This window comes from Stegostoma tigrinum, chromosome 1 (assembly GCF_030684315.1).
Source record: "Stegostoma tigrinum isolate sSteTig4 chromosome 1, sSteTig4.hap1, whole genome shotgun sequence".
NCBI lineage: Eukaryota > Metazoa > Chordata > Chondrichthyes > Orectolobiformes > Stegostomatidae > Stegostoma > Stegostoma tigrinum.
Window position 1 is genome coordinate 98,275,074 of NC_081354.1, and position 22,574 is coordinate 98,297,647.

General features: G+C 44.1%; 1 protein-coding gene across 5 annotated transcripts in view; it reads right to left on the minus strand.

Moving 5' to 3' along the window:
• The window catches only part of rfc1 (replication factor C (activator 1) 1), an 81,497-nt gene extending 64,959 nt beyond the window's left edge, over positions 1-16,538 (minus strand). For 4 of the 5 annotated variants that reach the window (XM_048546043.2, XM_048546031.2, XM_048546021.2 and 1 more), the window contains exons 1-4: positions 16,332-16,538; positions 3,550-3,669; positions 3,300-3,375; positions 622-732 (exon numbers count right to left, since the gene is read on the minus strand). In XM_048546043.2, coding sequence (XP_048402000.1) covers positions 622-732; positions 3,300-3,375; positions 3,550-3,669; positions 16,332-16,346 — 322 coding nt within the window. In that variant the 5' untranslated portion in view covers positions 16,347-16,538. Of the gene's footprint in view, positions 1-621; positions 733-3,299; positions 3,376-3,549; positions 3,670-12,701; positions 12,809-16,331 lie in introns of those variants that run through there. The other variant, XM_048546051.2, reaches the window with a different exon arrangement.
• Between the last annotated feature and the right edge of the window lie 6,036 nt (positions 16,539-22,574).

The window sequence follows — 22,574 nt, forward strand, 5'->3', positions numbered from 1 at the left end:
TCTTCAGAAATATTCAATTGGTTTTGGACTTCTGTTTTATTTATTGAGCGTAAATGCCAGAGCCAAAAGACCACTTCCACCCATTCTGATTAAATAATTAATACTAATCAATCAAGAGAGCAATTTCTCCTCAGCAAAATGACAGCACATTATGCTAATTGGCTTTTTGACAGGGATGATTTTACACACAGGGTGCTGAGGGAAGATAGGTATTCAAATTGGCAGAATAAACTTGGCGATGTTACCGAAGTAAGGGTGTCAACTTTTCAGCATACTTATTAGTGACTAGAATATCCAAATCTAGACTTTCATCTCAGTTTGTGGATGATACTAAAACGAAAGGGACAGCAAGTAACGTGACTGGGATCAATGACGTTGCAAAGAAAAGCAGTTCAATTAAGCATGTGTAGAAGAGTTTAATATCCACTTTAATCCAAGAAAGATAAATCAGACTACTTTTTGAATGGTGAGAGATAAGAATTGTGTACTAGCCCTCAAGACACAAGAGGAGCATACCAGGCACAAGTGAAAGTTGAAGACCATGGCAACCTGTCATGCCCTGCTATTTAAGAACTAGAAATAGGATTATATAAAGGAACATAGATCAGATCAGTTTCATACCAGTTTCAGAAATCACTGTAACAGTGTCTTGTTTGGAAGCTTTCATAGATTTGCTGGTGCAAGGGTTCTTCTTGGATTTCTTATCTGGAGGAGTCTCTTCAGATTCAGAATCTGCAGGAAAGTGAAAACAGATGCTTTACTAAATCTATCTAATCAGGAACTCTATTATTTCATGAGATGTGGGCAAGATCAGCATTTAGTGCTTTCTTTGGAGGTAGTAGCGATGAGCAGTTCACTTCTGGAATTGCTTAAATCCATCTGGTGCTGGTGCACCTACAACATTGGAAGGGGGTTCCAGAAGTCTGATCCTACAACACTGAAGAAACAACAGATATATTCAGGGCAGCACAGTGGCTCAGTGGTTAGCACTGCTGCCTCACAGCACCAAGGACCAGAGTTCGATTCCACCCTTGGGTGACTGGATGTGGAGTTTGCACATTCTCCCCATGTCTGTGTGGTTTTCTCTGGAGGCTCAAGTCCAAAGATGTGCAGGCTAGGTGGATTGGCGTGCTAAATTACTCGTAGTGCTCAGGGATGTGTAGATTAGGTGGGTTAAAGAGGATGGTCTGGGTGGGATGCTCTGAGGGTCAGTGTGAACGTAGTGGGCCGAAGGGCCTGTTTCTACGCTATAGGGATTCTATGAAATAGTGATATCTAGAAAACAGTCCACAAAAGGGGTTGATAACAAAGTGAGGAGCTGGATGAACACAGCAGGCCAAGCAGCATCTCAGGAGCACAATAGCTGACATTTCGGGCCTGGACCCACAGAAGGGGTTGACTGCTTTTTGTCATTTATGTAAGTGATTTGGATGTGAATATGGGAGGTATGTTGAGTAAGTCTGCAAATGACACCAAAAGTGGTGGTGTAGTAAATAGCAAAAAACAATGCCTCAGTACAGTGGGACCTTGATCAGATAGGCTAATGGGCCAAGGAGTGGCAGGTGGAGATTATTTCAGATGAATGTGAAATGCTGCAGTTTGGAAAGGCAAATCAAGGCAGGACTGATATACCTAATGGTAAGGTCCATCGGAGTGTTGCCAAACAAACAGACCTTGGAGTGCATGTTCATAGTTCGCAGAAAGTGGAACAGGTAGACAGGCTGATGAAGAAAACACATGGCACGCTTCCCTTTAATGGTTAGTGCACCGAGTATAGGAGTTGGGAGTTCATGGTGCAGTGGTACAGGACAGTGGTTAGGCCACATTTGGAATACTGTATTCAGTTCTGGTTTCCCTGTTTCAGGAAATATGTTGTTAAACTTGAAAGGGTTCAGAAAAGATTTACAAGGATGTTGCCAGGGTTGGAGGGTTTGAGCTATAGGGAGAGGCTGAAAAGGCTGGGCCTATCTTCCCTGGAGTGTCAGAGGCTGAGTGGTGACTTCATAGAGGTTTATAAAATCATGAAGGGTACGGATTGGGGATTTTGTATTCATTTGTGGTACGTGGGCATTGTTGGTTGGCCAGCATTTCTTGCCCATCCCTAGATGCTCTTGAGGTGGTGGTGAGCTGCCTTCTTGAATCACTGCAGTCCTCTTGTTGTGGGTTGACCCACAATGCTATTGGAGAATTCCAGGATTTTGACCCAGCAACAGTGAAGGAACAGCGATATATTTCCAAGCCAGGATGGTGAGTGACTTGGAGGGGAAGTTGGAGGTGGTGATGTTCCCATTTGTCTGAAACCCTTGTCCTTCTAGATGGAAGTAGCCGTGGGTTTGGAAGGTGTTGTCTGAGGATCTTTGGTGAATTTCTGCAGTGCATCTTGTAGATAGTACATATTGTCGCTACTGAGTGTCACTGGTGGAGTCAGCGAATGCTTGTGGATGTAGCGCCATTCAAGTGGGCTGCTTTATCCTAGATGGTGTCAAATTACTTGAGTCTTGTTGGGGCTGCACTCAGCCAGACAAGTGGAGAGTATTCCATCACACTCCTCACTTGTGCCTTGTAGATGGCAGACAAGCTTTGAGGAGTCAGGAGGTGAGTTACTTGCTGGAGCATTCCTAGCTTCTGGTCTATAGGGATTCTGTGATATTTTTCAAGTCAGGTCTTCCAAGTCACCGGCCAGGCTTACCAGTGAGTTGCAAGTGGTGGCGTTCACATGGATCTCTGCTCTTGTCCTTCTAGGTGGCTATGGTCACCAATTTGTAAAGTGCAGTCTAAGGAATCTTAATGAATTGCTGCATGTATCTTGATGATATATAGAGCTGGCGCTGTGCATTGCTGAAGGGGTGACATGGTGGATGGAGCATGGATCAAGCAGGTTTGCTTTGTCCTGAATGAAGTCAAGCCTCTCAAGTATTGTTGAGCTTCACGTATCTAGGCAAATAGAGAATATTCCATACATTCCTGACCTGTGTATTGTAGATAGTTTACAGGTTTTAAATTAGGAATTGAGTTACTTGCTATAGAATTCTGACCCTCCAACTTATTCTTATTGCCACAATATCTATACGGCTGTGCCAACTTGGTTTCCAGTCAATGTTAACCCCCCAAGCTGTTGAAAATGGGGGAATTCAGCAATGTTATGACTACTTAATATCAAGGGTGGATGATTAGATTCTGTCTTCTTGGTGATAGCCATTCCCTGGCATTTACACAACCCAATTTTATTTGTCATATAACAGCCCCAAGAATTGATTATATATGGTACAAAGAAGACAATTTATTCAAAAATCCTTTACCTGAATCATAAATGATGTGTTTTTTCCTGTGTGCTGGCTTTGGTTTTCCTGATATTGAATTGTGTGAATCCTTTAACTGAAAACACAAAGCAGATAAAGTCTAAGCCATTAAATCAATGTTGGACAGCTGTATCCATGTCATTTATTGCTGTGATACAAACTGGCAGTCTGTGTATCTGCACTTTATTTCACTGACATATTTGTGAGAGTGAAACATTCAGAACTTTAAAACAGACATAAAGTAACTGACCTTGGCATCAGTTTTCTTCTTTGCATCTGAAATGCCCTTGCCAACATTTTTAGCCCGATTCTTTTCCAAAGACTCATTCCCAGGTTTCTTCCCAAGACCACCGAAGAATCTTCTGATGTCCTAAGAGTATAAAAATTTTAAAATTCTTTAACACTACTGCTAAAGTTATGGAGAGGTACTTGTGTTACCACAGAAGTAGAATAGGTGAGTACCCCAAAATTCAGACTGGGTTAACTACATATACACACTCAAAAATACTATTAAATTGCAGGCCCAAAAGAAAATAGTACAGTCAGGTAATTGGGAAAATTATGAAAGTATTATTTTGAATAAAATTGAGAGATGAGAAGGGATCGTGACTTTAAATAGCAAGATACAAATATTGAATGAATTAGACAAAGTTCTTCACACAAGGACTGATTAATATATCAAATGGACCTCCAGGTTGCTACAGACAAAATTTATGGACCTATCAATAAGGAGGTAGCAATGGAAGCTGTAGAGTATTACTGTATGCCTTTCTGGAAGAAGGGGGCCAGATCAGGCAACTCTACAAATTATTCTGGAAATATTTCTGTAAAATAAGAACTAACACGTTTCACTAAAACCCCCAGATTTGAACGATTCTTCCACTTTTTAATCAATAGTCTGTCTTCCCTATTGAAAGATTTGATTCTTTACCAAGGGGAAATTTTGCACCTGCAGAAATTTACCATGCAGTATCAGAAAGCATTCCAATTGTGGATGTCTCAACCAAGCACAGAGCTAATCTCAACCAACATCCAAGCATTCATACTTCTAACAGGACCAAATCTATTGGCAAAATAAATCCATGGGGATGCTTCCTTCTCCAAATTGCGGCAAGTAAGGCCAAACGTTCTTGCCAGCATGTCAGCCAAGATACACTGACCTACACTGACTCTACACAGCCCATCATAGGATACTGAAGCACAGGAAGCCAGCTAGACAATTAGCTCTACCAGACAGCTGGCACAGATCTAATTTGTCAGACTCCCCAGTACACTCCCTACATTGCTTTAGGAGCAGCACAATGGCTGAGTGGTTAGCACTGGTGCCTCTCAGCAGAGATCTGGGTTCGATTCCAGCCTTGGGCAACTGTCTGAGTGTGGCCTGCATATTCTGTGTTTGTCTGGCTTTCCAGCAGGTGCTCCAGTTTCCTCCCACAGTCCAAATGGTATGTGCAAGTTAAGTGGATTGGCAATGGTAAATAAAGCGTAGGGAATGGGTTTGGGCGGGATATTCTTCAGAGGGTCAACGCAGACTTGACAGGCCAAATGGCCTCTTTTTCCATTGTAGGGATTCTATGATCTGAGCCTTGTCTGCACTTTCCCCTTCAAATATTTATTCATAAGACATAGGAGTGGAAGTAAGGCCATTCGGCCCATCAGGTCCACTCCGCCATTTCAATCATGGCTGATGGGCATTTCACCTCCACTTCCCTGCACTCTCCCCATAGCCCTTGATTCCTTCTGAGATCAAGAATTTGTCGATGTCTGCCTTGAAGGCATCCAACGTCCCGGCCTCCACCGCACTCCGTGGCAATGAATTCCACAAGCCCACCACGCTCTGGCTGAAGAAATGGCGTCTCATTTCAGTTTTAAACGTACCCCCTCTAATTTTAAGGCTGTGCCCACGGGTCCTAGTCTCCCTGCCTAACAGAAACAACTTCCTAGCGTCCACCCCTTCTAAACCATACATTATCTTGTAAGTTTCTATTAGATCTCCCCTCAACCTTCTAAACTCTAAGGAGTACAATCCCAGGATCCTCAGCCGTTCATCATACGTTAAACCTACCATTCCAGGGATCTTCTGTGTGAATCTCTGCTGGACACGCTCCAGGGCTAGTATGTCCTTCCTGAGGTGTGGGGCCCAAAATTGGACACAGTATTCTAAATGGGGCCTAACTAGAGCCTTATAAAGCCTCAGAAGCACATTGCTGCTTTTATATTCCAACCCTCTTGAGATAAACGACATTACATTCGCCTTCTTAATCACGGACTCTACCTGCAAGTTAACCTTTAGAGAATCCTGGACCAACACTCCCAAATCCCTTTGTACTTCTGCTTTACGAATTTTCTCACCGTTTAGAAAATAGTCCATTCTTTTTCCAAAGTGCAAAACCTCACATTTACTCATATTGAATTTCATCAGCCATTTCCTGAACCACTCTCCTAAACTATCTCAATCTTTCTGCAGCTTCCCCACCTCCTCAGTACTACCCACCTGTCCACCTATCTTCGTATCATTGGCAAACTTCGCCAGAATGCCTCCGGTCCCTTCATCCAGATCATTAATATACAAGGTGAACAGCTGCGGCCCCAACACTGAACCCTGTGGGACACCACTCGTCATGGGTTGCCATTCCGAAAAAGAGCCTTTTATCCCAACTCTCTGCCTTCTCTCAGACAGCCAATCCTCCAATACGCCTTTTAAATGTTATTAAACCTACTCTCAGCACATTTTCAGGCATCGCATTCCAGATCACAATACAACGTACAACAAAAGTTGCCCATCATGTTATCACTGATTCTATTGCCAATCAATCACTTTCAATCTATGCCCTTTCACCATCAACTATTCGGTTTCAAAAATAATTTCTACTTACTTACTCAATCACTCAGGAACATCTTCTATCAAATCTCTTATCATTCCTTGATCTAAGAACAGCCTTAATCACCACACGTAACTGACACTCTTCCCTACTGCCATTCCACTAATTCTCCACCATAGCCTTTCCATAGTCTTAATAACATGTGGTGCTGAGTTGAGGTCTGGCCAGTGTTTTGTAAATTAAACCAATTAAACCAATGATTCAAAAGAGTCGGGAGATAGATCAGTTTAGACCATCATTAAGGAGGTGGTGTTAGGAAGCCAAAGAGTTCTGAGGCCGGTTCAATCATCCAAATCAGATGGTCTACACCCCCGAGTTCTGAAGCAGATAGCTGAGGAAACTGCAGAAGCATTGATGGTGATCTTTCAGGAATCACTGGTATCAGGGAGGGTCCCATAGGACTTGAAAATGGCTACAGTAACACCCATGTTTAAGGAAGGAGAAGGAGAAAAGCAGAAGACAAGAAAATATAGGCCAGTCAGTCTGACCTCAGTCATTGGTAAGATTTCAGAGTCCATTAAGAATGAGATTGCACAGTACTTAGAAGTGCATGGTAAAATACAGCTGAGAAAGCACAACATCATCAAGTGAGATCATGCCTGACAAATGTGTAACAAGGACGTTAGTCATAAGAGAGCCAGTGGATGTCAGCTATTTGGATTTCCAGAAGGACTTTGGCAAAGTGCCACACAATAGGCCACTACATAAGATGAGAGGATTGGGTGATTGACCAACAGCAGAGACTCAAGGTAAAGGGATCTTTTTCAGGACGGCAGCAGTAACCGGTGGACCTCCACAAGTGTCTATGTTGGGCCCACAACGACTCATATTATACATTAGCAACCTGGACAAAAGAACCGAGGGCATTATTGCTAAACTTGTAGATGACAAAGATAAATGGAAGGACAGGTAGTGTCAAGATAATGGGATGCTGCAGAAGGACTTGGATGGACTAGGAGAGTGGACGAAGAAGTGACAGATGGAATATAATGTGGAAAAGTGTGAGGATATGCACTATGGTATTTCTAAACATGGGAAGGCTTCAGAAAACTGAAAGCACAAACTGACTTAAGAGTTCTAGTTCAGGTTCCTTCTAAAGTTAGGATGTAGTTAAATTGGCAGTGAGGAAGGCAAATGCAATGTTCCCATCCATTTCATGACAGGTCTAGTATAAGACCACAGATGTACTGCTGAGGCTGTATAAGGCCCTGGCCAAGTTGCATTTGGAGTATTGTGAGCAGTTTTGGGCCCCATATCTAAGGATGGATGTGCTGGCATTGGAGAGGATCCAGAGGAGGTTTACAAGATTGATCCTGAGGATGTAGGGCTTATCATATGGGAAGCAGTTATGGGTCTGTACTCCATGGTGTTTGGAAGGATGGGAGTGGGAGAAACAGAATTAAAACACTCAGGATAGTTAAAGGCCTAGACAGAGTGGATGTAGTAGAAGAGGCTACAAGCTGAGGGCACACAGTCTCACAGTGAAAGGTTGACCCTTCAGAACTGAGATAAGAAGGGATTTCTTCAGTCAGTAGAACTCATGCAACATAAGGGTGTGGAGGGCAAGTCATTGAGTGTATTTAAGTCATAGATAGGTTCTTGATTAGTAAAAGGATCAAAGGGCAAAGCGAGAGAAGGAAGGATAATGGGATTGACAGACAAATCAGCCATGATCGATTGGCAGTACAGATTCAATTAACTAATGGCCTAATTGTACACCTGTATCTCTTGGTCTCACCTGAAGCTTCCCATAGCTGCGAGAAGCCATCCAGGTAGGAGTGGGAGCACCAACAGAATTATAAAGCTACACAAATTGGGCACACTTTCCTGTAGTGTGATAAAGTAAAATAAAGCACGTTCTTTGCAACGTGCATATTAGGGAGAAGGGTGGCATTGGAAGGAAAGTGAAAGTCTAACGCAATAGGACAGTATTATTTAAAACTGCAACAGCCCTTCGCTTTTGTTGTGTTGTTAGCCTACTGTTGAGTAGAAAAGATTTTTATTAATTAACACCTTTCAGAGTTAAAGTTAAACTTGACTGACTGGATTTTAGTAGCAACACTAATTAATGAGATGGTGCTGCCTCCTCCAGAGGCATACAGATACAGATACAAATCCAGTATTGTTTCCACTGGCTAAAACAGGATTGAGGTCTCATTCCTTTGGAACAAAACAGATAGTAAAATAGTGCTCAGCAACTTGCAGCCAATAGCTGATTCTAATGCTTCTGTTTTATGCATTCAGCCAGAACTGCTAGCTATAATTTAACCGTTCTCCATCATGTCCAAGATTTTGACTGAAAAAACCACAAACAAATCAATTAAAAAACCTAAATTAATATCCCAGTTATTTCATCATTGCTAACATTTAATACAAGATGCACTCTTACTCCTTAAGAGTATCAACGACACGTGTGGTGGATTTGATGACTCAATAGTAGACTTGGTGTTGCAGGGTGCTCTACACAGATTGCCCAGACAGCCCAGTTAAGACTAGAACTCATCATAATGGCAGACAGGACGAATTGACAACTCTCAACTTCACTCTAATCTAAGCCAATTTTTTTTAAAAACAATAAAAAACTTATTCCCGCAACGCAATAATAATCCATGACGGTGGACAGGAACTGACAGGATTCAAATTGCCAGCACCACATATAAGTGCTGTGTTACATTAAAACAAGATATTAATTTAACAGGATACTGATCAGTAAATTAAAACCAGCCGTGTAATCAACAGGTTATTTCAATAATGGAATGTAGGACATTTTGATAGTGTTAGCCTAGCAATAGTTGATAACATCAGTTGTAATACCAAGGGAGGAGGTCACTCATTATGAAAGGTAAGTCCAGTTATGAAGTAAAATTAGTGAAGAAGGATTATACAGCAAATACAGAAGCAAATGTAGAAAAAGAGGGAGGGAAGGAGTGTGTTAGGTGGAATTCATTAACAATTTCTCAATGCAATGTTTAGTTGTAGTATCACTGAGAAAAGGTGACTGGTGGAATACTCGAAGGGAATCACAATTAAGAATGAGAGACTATACTTGACTGCTTTTATGAGCACTTTGCTTAAAAAAGAAAGAAAACTCTCAAATCTAAGGCTTGGATTGAATTTAACTTCATAATTAAGGAATAATTCAACAGAGTCTACTTACTGCAAAGCAGAAAACAAAAAGCCAAAACGTTAACAAGTAGTTTGATGACCTACTGGATAATTTCACCAGAACAAGAGATTCAGATAAAGTAAATTCCACACCAAAGAAGTACAGATACTGGGAACCAGAAACAAAACAGAAACTGCTGGAAAAACTCTGGTCTGGCAGCATCTGTGGAGAGAAAGTAGAATTAACATTTTGGGTCCAATGACTGTTCAAGAACATTAACTCTGCTTTCTGCTCCATAAAGCAAATTGCAGATTCAATACCCCATCCGTTGATTCAAAGACAGCAGGAAGACAATTCAAAATGTAACCTTTCTTGATTACTGCCCAGTATCACTGCATCAGATGAAGATACACCTATCTGTGATATCCAACTTGCTCACAATGATTAAAAGACCACTGGGTAAAGCATAAAATATTAAACCAACCATAGCCTATTAAAGTGTCAACACCAAAAGCAGAAAGAAAGCATTAGCTCAGTTCACACTTCTGACCTAACCTTAACTGTATGACCTCACTGATGTACATTAAATATAAACATTTAACAGAAAGCATGAATCTGGTCATCTGCTATTCCTGGCTTGCACAACCCTCAACTGCACAATTCTGACATGAAAAAGAAAACAAAAATTATAGCTTTTTTTCTAAACAAAACATTTATTTAGAATTTTGTTACAAGAACAGAAAAATGTGTTCCAGTTGAGCACAATGTGTAAATATGACATCAATACAAACTTTAAAATAGAAATTATGCAAGGCTTAGAAGAAATCCTTAAATCAGGAGAAAGCCTACACTTCACTGAAACTGACAACTACATAGTACAGCGAAAGCATTCAGTGCCCTCTGCACATCCATCTTCCCTGTTCTCCTCCTCTTACGGAAAAGCAGCTCTACCAATCTAACTCCAGCCAGATTTCTCTTCTGCTTTTATATAACCCATTCCCAACTTCATCCACAAGGGGATGTCACCTCAGTTCACTCTTCAAACAATAATTATTTCACCAGGAAAACCAGCTTGACAACTTTGTGATATTTGGGCCTAAAATATAAAATTAATCCCATCAAGTCACAGATGCTCCATTACAGGTCAGTCTAGATTCATTGAACATTTACATTGGGCTTCTACAAAGTTTATGCTAAAATACGATGTGTAATTTAACTGCCAGAGGGCATTGTCTCAGAATAAAGGGGCTATGAAATTAAGACTGAAATGAGGAGGAACTGCTTCGTTCAGGGAGTTGCATGTCTTTGAAACACCTTGTCACAATGAGCTGTGGGTGCAGAGTTCATGTATATTTAAGGCTGAGATAAACAGATTTTTGATCAGTGGGTGAAATCAAAGGTTATGAGGAAAACGGACCCAATGCATGTTGGGTCAGCCATAATCCTATAGAATGGGAGGTCAGGCTCAAGGGGCCGAACTCCTACTGAATGGCACAGCAGGCTCAAGGGGTCAAACAGCCTACTCCCGTTCCTAAATTTTATAGTCTTAATTGCCTGCCAACAATAGCATCTTACATTAATCTTGGAGAATTAAGGGTAACATTTAGACCAACTGAGGCGATCTGTCCTTTTTCCAATATAACAAAGAAATGAAATTAAAATGTTGATTTACTTTAAAACACAATTCCTTCTTGCAAAAATTAGACACTTGGGAAGTACTTAATTTACTCCAGGATAGGCATGATTATCAACCCCTCCAGTTATTACACTCTCCAATTCAGATTAACAAAAATGTTGCAACAGCATTTTTGAAACTAAATTGTTTACAATCCTACTTCATCACATGCATTTCATGCCACTTTGTGATGATGCAATTCTACATTGCCATGTTAAAAATAGACTCATTTCCTTCACAGCATCTCTCATCCAGCATAGGCTGTTGCAGAAATGTCACAGCAGAACAAAACTGGAAGAGAAGCATGTTTTCACATTGGCAGTCTTTGAAGCCATGAACAGTTGATTGTTTCCTGACCAACAGTATACAGTCTTGCACAGAAACTACAGTTTAAGGTTTCTGTTCATTACATATATTTCCTGTATGCACAGGTGCAATTTGTTTAGCACAAGTCAACATTACAATATATTTTTATTGTGACCTTGCAGAATCAAAGAGAGGAGCAGTTAAAAATGAAACATCAAGGGTGATCATATCTGCAAAATCCAATTTATCCTCCTCAGAATGCCATTCTGCACAATATGGTCAAAGTATATTAATCAACCTTATCCTCCATGAAATACTTGACAATGGCATCCTCAAGTCCTGTACTTCCTACACAGGCCTCACTTTTTTTTAAATTAAGCACACCACAGCAAGCACATCGCCTGTAAGACATTCACTTCCAAATCAGTCCCAAATACCATCCACAGCATTGTTACATTTTTAAACACACAAGCTGGCAAAGTGCTTCATTAATGCAGAAAAACAGTGAGGCAGTCACACAAACAAGCCCTTGATCAACTTCTGGGCCTTAGGTACAGTACAGAGTTAAGTTTCAGCCCTTTCTAGTGCAGAAGTGGTCTCTCCCAGTTAGCAAAGTGTGAAGCTGGATGAACACAGCAGGCCAAGCAGCATCTTGGGCTCCTAAGATGCTGCTTGGCCTGCTGTGTTCATCCAGCTTCACACTTTGTTATCTCGGATTCTCCAGCATCTGCAGTTCCCCTTATCTCTGATCACAATTTTAACCTCTCCCAGTTAGCCTGGCATTTCCTTCACTTCTTCACATGTCCTCTGCACCTGGAACAGCGAGATTTACCAAGTGTGGAGCCAATGATCACATTCGGTAAAAAAATTAATCACTTCCCACCACATCAATCGTACACCGTGTGCGACTCAACAGATCAACCGCTCAATAAAGAATCATCTGCCAACCCAATCAACTGGAATCACAAGGCAGGTAAATATTTCCCCCTGGGAACCTTTCCCCTGAAATCTGCCGCGAGAGATGGGCCAGCCGACTGTCACCGGAGAGCGGCTAATGAGACAGGCCCAGCAGCGGGAGGCTGAACCTCACGTTGGCTGAAAGCCGGGAAAAATGTTTTCATAACCGCGGGAGGGGAGGGGAGGGAAGGTGTAACGGCTAGTAAACGGGGCGGGGGGGCACACCCTGGACTGTCCGCCACCCAACATCGCGGTGGGTGCCCCCTGACCCCCGGGTGTGACGGTGATGCTCCCGTTGCCGTTGCCCCCCGCCGCGCGCTGTCTCCCCGCTCTCACTATGGCGGCCTTCACCCACCGCTCCCCGGCGGTAGTGATGATATTTTCCGAGCTATTTCCCCCTCCTTCACCGTCCCGTTCCTCCTCTCTCACCATTCTCACCCTCACCCCCTCCCCGTGAGAATATTCTCCGCACTCACCATGGCGGTTTATCCCACCCCAACACCTCAGCAACGGTGGTGACCAGACTTCTCTCCCTCTCCTCCACCGTTACATTTGGCGCCAACAATTTCAACGCGCAGGCGTGCGGCGCATGGAGATGAGGTCATGCGGGGACGAGGATGCTGGTGAGAGGTTTGATTGACCAGTGCAGGAGCACAGTCAGGGGGGCGCAGGGACGGGCCAGTGCAATCACTCACATTGTACGCTATTGAACTGTATCACAAGGAACAACGGAAACCGCTGCAATTGTAACTACTTTGACAAATTCGCACAGGTTATTACAGTAATACCTCACAAAAAGCAGACTAAGTTCATGAGCTCCATTTTACTCTCAGTGCAGCCTTCAGCTCCTGCAGGCTGTTCTATTAATAAATGAGATCATTGCTCTTCTGCAACCTGACTTCACATAATCACTCATATCCCTGAATACTTTCAGATAACTAGAATCGCAGTGAAATAAGCCACACATTTAAAAGTTGCAACTTATCTGGCATCAACTGTTGCACATGGACAAGATTCCCATACTTGTTAAAAGTTTGGCTGTAATTTTTAGAGGTCACATTTCTGATTCTGTTTCCCTACACCTGGTGAAGTGGTTTCCCTGTACAATCTATTAAATCAGCTAGAAACCGTCCAAATTCTATGGAACATATTTCTAGTTTGTGTAATGTCTCAGCAGAAATACCTGGCACCCAAGTTTAATTCTGGTAAATCTAGGAAACACTTTCTCCAAGGCCAAATAATGCTAGAACAGTGTTCCAGGCAATGAATAGCTAAAGCATGACTTGTGAGTCTAAAGGACTGAAACATCAGAAGTAAAGCCTGGTATTTTGCTATACCCTTTAATTGTTTTAATTTATATCTTCTGTACTTTGTTTATCATCCAACAAGTTTATTTGAAATCACAAGCTTTCACAGCACTACTTCCTCACACTTGATATGAGCTCAACACCAGCACCTCCACATCTTAAAGATTTTTTGTACTTGAACTGCCAAGTTTAACCCATTCTCATAACTCATCCCTCATTTAACATCACAAAAGAGATTATCATACATATTGTTTGTATGGAATTTGGCTGTCATGTTTCCTACAACACTTGAAAACAGTACTTTACTAGCTATAAAGTTCTTCAACATAGCCTGCAGTTGGATGGTGCTACTTAAATGCCAACCTTTTGTTATCTTCAATAATCTTTTGTAATATCATGTTTCCATCTACAATTTTAACAGTGGCACTTCTATATTATTGGTAAATTTGGATTTGTGGCTTTCTATCCCATCATAAAACAAATGGTGAATATCTGAGGCACCAACATGGATCCAAGTTGTAAATTCTGCCAACTTGGGTAGAGTCATAGACTCATACAACACGGAAATAGACCCTTCGGTCCAACTCGTCCATGCCAACTAAGTTGCCGAACTAAACTAGTCCCATTTATCTGCATTTGACCCATATCCCTCTAAACCTTTCCTATTCATGTACCTGTCCAAATGTCTTTTAAATGTTATAACTGCACCTGCATCTACCACTTCCTCTGGCAGTTCATTCCACCTGCAAACCAAGTTCTGCTTGAAAAAAGATGCAACTCAGATTCCTTTTAAATCTTTGCTTCTCTCAATTTAAAATTATGCCTTTTTGAATTCATCAGCACAGGGAAAAAAAAACCTTTGCTATTCACCTTATCTATGCCCCTCACAATTTTATAAACCTCTATAAGGTCACCTCTTTACCACCTGTGCTCAATTTAAAAAGTCACAGCCTACCCAGTCTCTCCTTATAAACCAAACCCTCCAGTTCCAGTAACATTCTTGTAAATCTTTTCTGCAGCCTCTCCAATTTAATAATATCTTTCTTATAGCAGGATGACCAGAACTGTACATAGTATTCCGAAAGTAGCCTCACCAGTGTCCTGTACAACCGCAATAAAACATCGCAATGCTATACTCAATGGTCTGAGCAATGCAGGCAAGCACGCCAAGCACCTTCAATACAATCTGTACCTGGTCATTATTCCTCCTTTCTGCCCTCCGCCATTCAGTTAATTTCCTAACCATTTCATTAATTTATTTTCAAATCCTTGAGTATCAGTGTTAGCAATCTCCTATGAGGGACTTTACCAAATGCCGACTAGAAGCCCACATAAATAAAATCTGTAGAAATTCCCCTACAGGCTGCTTGCCTCTTCAAAACATATTACCAAGTTCATCAGCATTACTTTTACAAATCTCTACTTAGCTGAAGCCACACTGTCCTTGATTATAGATACCAGTAATTATCCCACAGCAGATGGTAAGCTAACTGGCTATAATTCTCTAGTTATTCATCTGCACCATTCTCAAGGAATCAAAGGGTATGGGGAGAGAGCAGGAGCAGGATACCAAGTTGGATGATCAGCCATGATTATATTGAAAGGTGGAGCAAACTACAAGTGCTGACTGACCTACCCTTGTTATTTTCTATGCTTACAATGTGGAGTAGTGTATATAATTTTCCATGGGTTCCCACATCAAGAGATGGAAGCTATCATTAGACTGTTCTCGCAGAATTTAAAATTTCTTTAAAACCATCGAATCCAGGGGAGTATTTGTCTTATCGTTATCATGTTCTATAATGGTATATATTTTGCTAATATTAATCTTGAGTCTCTGTTCTTGTTATATTAGTTTCCTTGGATTTACAAATCAGCTGTTTCTTGCAAATACTGACACAAAGTAAGTATTCATAATATCCTGCATTTCCAAATCACTGTCTAAAAATACATAGTACTGATGGTAATAGGAACAGTATCAGTTCTGGTAATGGTTCCGTTTCATTCATCCAAAGCTGTAAGATCCTCATCTCAGGTTCCTAAGGAATTAATCATTCCATTCCTGCCTTATAGCCATTTTGGTATACATCCTTGACTTGATCTTAGTTATACCAGGTGTAACTATCAAGTTTGCAGAAGCACAGGCTTAGCAATGTGGTAAGCAATGAGTGGAATAGCAGCAGACTTAAAGCTGACAACAATTGACATAACGTGCACACAAATTTAATGCAGCAAAGAAAATCGGGAAAAAATTAAATTATACATTAAATGATACAATTTTAAAAATGATGCAGTAGCAACTGACACTCCAAGGTCTGTGGCGGGATAAAATGTAAAGTCTGGTGAATGAAATAACGATGGAGATAGCAAGAACTGCAGATGCTGAAGTAAGAGTCAATACGGTATGGAGCTGGAGGAACACGTCAGGGTCAGGCAGCATCAGACGAGCAGGAAAGTCGACGTTTAGGGTTTACACCCCTCATCAGGACTCATAATAACGTGATCCTTTACTGCTTGGTAAATAGGTGCATAGTGTGCAAAGCAAGGTAAGTTAAGATAAAACCCTTAAAATATACTTATTAGGCCTCTGTAAAAGTACTATGTCTGTTGCTAGGAATCAGACCTCAGGAACTATGCCAAGGTTTCAGTGGCCATGCAGAAGACATTTACTGAAATGGCGCAGGGATGAGGGACTTCAATTACATTTGTAGATGTATTATCCAGCAGAGGTACACATAAGCGATCTTTTCAAAAGCATGCTGTGTGTTCAGACAGTAAGGACAAACTGATTGCACTTGCCTGCTGCACACTCATTGGCGTGGATTTTCACAGCTGAGGCTGGTACACAGAGGCACCGCTCCACCTCCAGAAACACTGCCCTGAGCGGCTCGGTTTTCCCTCTGGAAGGGGGTGGGGTGGAATCTAGCCTACTGACCCTGGAAGAGGTAGAAACACAGACGCGAGCCCTGCGTGAGAAACATGTCTCAGCTGCAAATCTATGCGGAAATCCTGCTACGATCCCGGAAGTTGACACAAAAGCATTGGGGAGGCGTCTATCAGGAGACAAGTGAACAATTATTGCAATAGTTGTCCAACTAGTTGCTAACACTGGAATCGATGGCCCATCATGGGTTTTCCATAGAATTCTGGAGCGATAACCTGAGATAACAAGGCGTAGAGATAACAAGATGTAGAGCTGGATGAACACAGCAGGCCAGGTAGCATCATAGGAGCAGGAAAGCTGACGTTTCGGGTTTGGACCCTTCATCAGAAAAGGGGGAGGGAAAGAGGGTTCTGAAATAAATAGGGAAAGGGGGAAAGCAGATCGAAGATGGATAGAGGGGAAAATAGTATCAGAGACAACGGAAACTGCACGTTTAAGCTTTTGTGCTCCTAAAACGCTGCTTCGCTTGCTGTGTTCATCAAGCTCCACACTTTTGTTGTCTTGGATAGAGGAGAAGATAGGTGGAGAGGAGACAGACTGGTCAAAGACGCGGGGATGGAGCCAATAGAGAGTGTAGGTGGGGAGGTAGGGAGGGGATAGGTCAGTCCAGGGAGAACAGACAGGTCAAGGGAGCGGGATGAGGCTGGTAGGTGGGAAATGGGGATGCGGCTTGAGGTGGGAGGAGGGCAAAGGTGGGAGGAAGGACAGGTTAGGGAGGTGGGGACGAGCTGGGCTGGTTTTTGGGATGCAGTGGGGAGGGGGAGATTTTGAAGCTTGTGTAATCCACATTGATACCATTAGGCTGCAGGGTTCCCAAGCGGAATATGAGTTGCTGTTCCTGCAGCCTTCGGATGGCATCATTGTGGCACTGCAGGAGGCCCATGATGGACATGTTGTCTGAGGAATGGGAGGGAGAGTTGTTCGGTGCGAACCGTGTGTAGGTGTTCTGAAAAGCGGTCCCCAAGTCTCCGCTTGGTTTCCCAGACGTGGAGGAGGCCACAATGGGTACAGACGATGCAGAATACCACATTAGCAGTTTGCAGGTGAACATCTGCTTGATGTGGAAAGAATTCTTGGGGCCTGGGATGGGGGTGAGGGGGGAGGTGTAGGGGCAGGTGTAGCACTTCCTGCAGTTGCAGGGAAATGTGCTGGGTGTGGTGGGGCTGGAAGGGAATGTGGAGCGGACAAGGGAGTCATGGAGAGAGTGGTCCCTCTGGAAAGCAGAAAAGGGTGGGGAGAGAAAAATGCCTTTGGTGGTGGGGTCGGATTGCAGATGGCGGAAGTGTTGGATGATGATGCATTGGATGTGGAGGTTGTTGGGGTGGTACGTGAGGACGAGGGGGAATTCTGTTTTGGTTGTTATTGCAGGGAGGCGGTGTGAGGATGAGTTGCGGGAAATGCAGGAGACCCGGTCAAGGGTGTTCTCGACCACTGCGGGGAGGAAGTTGTGGTCCTTGAAAAACGAGGACAACTGAGATGTATGGGAGTGGAATGCCTCATCCTGGGAGCAGATGTGGCGGAGGTGAAGGAATTGGGAATATGGGATGGCATTTTTGCAGGAAGGTGGGTGGGAGGAGGTGTATTCTAGGTAGCTGTGGGAGTTGGTGGGCTTGAAATGGATATCGGTTTCCAGGTGGTTGCCAGAGATGAAAACAGAGAGGTCCGGGAAAAAGAGAGAGGTATCACAGATGGTCCAGGTGAACTTAAGGTTGGGGTGGAAGACAGTGAATTGGATGAACTGTTCAAGCTCCTCGTGAGAGCATGAGGAGGCACCGATACAGTCATCAATGTAGCAGAGGAAAAGGTCGGGTTTAGGGCCAGTGTAGCTACGGAAGAGGGATTGTTCCACGTAACCTACAAAGAGACAAGCATAGCTTGGGCCCATGCGGGTACCCATGGCCACCCCCTTTGTCAGTAGGAAGTGGGAGGAATTGAAAGAGATGTTGAGGGTGAGGACGAGTTTGGCTAAGCAGATGAGGGTGTTGGTGGAGGGCGACTGGTTGGGCCTGTGGGACAGGAAGAAGTGGAGGGCCTTTCGGCCATTTGTATGGGGAATGCAGGTGTATAGGGATTGGATGACCAGGGTAAAGATGAGGTGTTGGGAACCGGGGAATTATAAATTTTGGAGGAGGTGGAGAGCATGGGTGGTGTCACGGACGTAGGTGGGGTGTTTCTGGAGCAAGGGGGAGAAAATAGAGTCGAGATAGTTGGAGATAAGTTCGGTGGGGCAGGAGCAGGCAGACAAAATGGGACGACCAGAGCAGTCAGGTTTGTGAATTTTGGGAAGGAGATAGAAGCGGGCGGTGCAGGGTTGGGGAACGATGAGGTTGGAGGCTGTAGGTGGAAGGTCACCTGAAGTGTTGAGCTTGTGGATGGTTTGGGAGATGATGGTTTGGTGGTCGGGGGTGGGATCATGATCAAGGGGGTGGTAGGAGGAGGTATTGGAGAGTTGGCACCTGGCCTTGGCAATGTAGAGATCAGTGCGTCATACTACAGTTTTTCTGTCACCTTCACCTCCGTGCTTACTTCTTTAATCGTGAGCCTAACCCTTCCTCAACTGACCCCTTCTTCCACCTCCAACTCCCTCATCCTCCTGGACACCACCCCAAGGCCTCCTACCCTCCCTCAACCTCTTCATCTCTAACTGCCATCATGACATCAATTGCCTCAGCCTCTCCACTCCTCTCACCCATTCCAACCTCTCCCCCACAGATCGTGCAGCCCTCTGCTCCCTCTGTTCCAATCCCAACTCACCATAAAACCTGTGGACAATGGAGGCGCAGTTGTAGTATGGCGCACTGACCTCTACATCACCGAGGCCAGGCACTAACTCTCCGACACCTCCTTCTACCGCCCCCCCCTTGATCATGACCCCACCCCTGACCACCAAACCATCCACAACCCCATCACTTCAGGTGACCTCCCACCCACAGCCTCCAACCTCATTGCTCCCCAACCCTGCACTGCCCGCTTCTATCTCCTTCCCAAAATGCACAAACCTGACTGCCCTGGCCGACCCACTGTCTCCAGCTGTTCCTGCCCCACCGAACTTATCTCCACCTTTCTTGACTCCATTTCCTCCCCGTTGGTCCAGAAAATCTTCACCTACATCCATGACACCACCCACACCCTCCACCTCCTCCAAAACTTCCAAGTTCCCGGTCCCCAACACCTTATCTTTACGATGGACGTCCAGTCCCTATACATCTGCATTCCCCATGCAGATGGCCTAAAGGCCCTCTGCTTCTTCCTGTCCCACAGGCCCGACCAGTCCCCCTCCACTGACACCGTCATCCACTTAGCCGAACTCATCCTCACCCTCAACAACTTCTCTTTCAATTCTTCCCACTTCCTACAGACAAAGGGGGTGGCCATGGGTGCTCGCATGGGCCCAAGCTACGCTTGTCTCTTTGTAGGTTATGTAGAACAATCCCTCTTCAGTACCTACACTGGCCCTAAACGCCATCTTTTCCTCCGCTACATTGATGACTGTATCGGCGCCGCCTCGTGCTCCCACGAGGAGCTCGAACAGTTCATCCAGTTCACCAACATCTTCCACCCCAACCTTAAGTTCACCTGGACCATCTCTGATACCTGTCTCTCCTTCCTGGACCTCTCTGTTTTCATCTCTGGCAACCACCTGGAAACCGATATCCATTTCAAGCCCACTGACTTCCACAGCTAACTAGAATACACCTCCTCCCACCCACCTTCCTACAAAAATGCCATCCCCTATTCCCAATTCCTTCGCCTCTGCCACATCTGCACCCACAATGAGGCATTCCACTCGCGTATATCTGAGATGTCCTCATTCTTCAAGGACCACAACTCCCCCCCACCCCCCGCAGTGGTCGAGAACGTCCTCGACTGTGTCTCCCGCATTTCCTGCAACTCATCCCTCACACCCCACCCCCGCAATAACCACCAAAAGAGAATCCCCCTCATCCTCACATTACACCCCACCAACCTCCGTATCCAACGCATCATCCTCCAACATTTCCGCCATCTGCAATCCGACCCCACCACCAAACACATTTTTCCATCCCCACCCTTATCTGCTTTCCGGAAGGACTACTCTCTCTATGACTCCCTTGTCCCCTCCACGTTCCCCTCCAGCCCCACCACACCCGGCACTTTTCCCTGCAGCCGCAGGAAGTACTACACTTGCCCCCACACCTCCCCCCTCACCCCCATCCCAGGCCACAAGAAGACTTTCCACATCAAGCAGATGTTCACCTGCACATCTGCTAATGTGGTATTCGCTGTTCCCGTTGTGGCCTCCTCTACACTGGGGAAATGAAGCGGAGGCTTGGGGACTGCTCTGCAGAACACCTATGCTCAGTTCGCACTAAACAACTGCACCTCCCAGTCAGAAACCATTTCAACTCCCCCTCCCATTCCTCAGACAACATGTCCATCCTGGGCCTCCTGCAGTGTCACCGATGCCACCCGAAGGTTGCAGGAACAGCGACTCCTATTCCGCTTGGGTACCCTGCAGCCCAATGGTATCAATGCGGATTTCACAAGCTTCAAAATTTCCCCTCCACATCCCAAAACTAGCCCAGCTCGTCCCTGCCTCTCTAACCTGTTCTTCCTCTCACCTATCCCCTCCTCCCGCCTCAATCCCAAACCCCACCCCCATCTCCTACCTACTAACCTCATCCACCCCTTTGACCTGTCTGTCCTCCCTAGATTGACGTATCTCCTCCCTAACTCCCCACCTACACACACCTTTACTGGCTCTAACCCCATCTCTTTGACCTGTCTGTCTCCTCTCCTCCTATCTTCTCTATCCATCTTCGATCAGCCTCCCCCTCTCTCCCTGTTTATTTCAGAACCCTCTTCCCCTCCCCCATTTCTGAAGAAGGGTCTAGGCCCAAAATGTCAGCCTTCCTGCTCCTCTGATGCTGCTTGGCCTGTTGTGTTCATCCAGCTCTACCACTTGTAATCTCAGATTCTCTGGCGTCTGCAGTTCCTACTATATCTGTAGAGATAATCTGCTGCCCATAATGAAAGAGATACTTTAAGAAGTTAAGAGGCTGACAGTATTTCTTACCATGAAGCATTAACTGCTGTCAATAATCTGATTCAGATTAGCATAATACTTCGAGGGATGACAGACATCACACGCAGAAACTCTACTTGTCCCTCAGGATGGGGAGTGTGATATTTGCTGATGGCATATTTTATCTAATGTGGCAATGCTAACATTATTTCCCATAACATAGGAAGTTTCTTATGTAACCAGTGATGGGTGAGATCCTAAATGAATATTTCTCCTCAGTATTTACCGTCAAGAAAGGTATGGATGCTAGGGAACTTTGGGAAATAAACTGATGTCTTGAAGAATATTCACAATACAGCAGAGGAGATGCTGGAAGTTTTAAAGCACATTAAGGTTGGTAAATCCCTGGGACCTGATGAAGCGTATCCCAGGAGTTTGTGGTTGGCTAGAGAGGAAATTGCAGGACCCCTAGCAGATGTATTTGTATCATCGACAACCACAGGTGAAGTGCCCTAAGATTGGAGGGTGGCTATTGCTGTGACATTACTTAAGAAAGGCTGTTGAGTAATTCCTGGAAACTATAGTGCAGTGAGCCTGACATCTGTGGTGGGTAAGTTGTTAGAGGGGATTCTGAGAGACAGGATCCACGGACATTTGGAGAGGCAATGACACATTCGGGGCAGTCAGCATGGCTTTATGCATGAGAAATCATGTCTCATGAATTTGATTATTTTTAAGGGGTGACTGGGAAAGTAGGTGAGAACAGTGAGGTAGACGTTATCTACATAGACTTTAACAAGACCTTTGATAAGGTACTGAATTTTAGGTTGTCAAATAAGGTTAAATCTCACGGGATCCAGGGAGAGCTAGCCAATTGGATACAAAATTGGCTTGATGATAGAAGACAGGAGGTGATGGTAGAAGATTGTTTTTCAGACTGGAGGCATGTGACCAGCGGTGTGCCACATCGATTGGTGCTGGGTCCACTGCTGTTCATCATTTATATAAATGATGTGGATGAAAATTTAGGAGGTATGGTTAGTAGGTTTGCAGATGACACAAGGTTTGGTGGTTTAGTAGACAGTAAAGATGA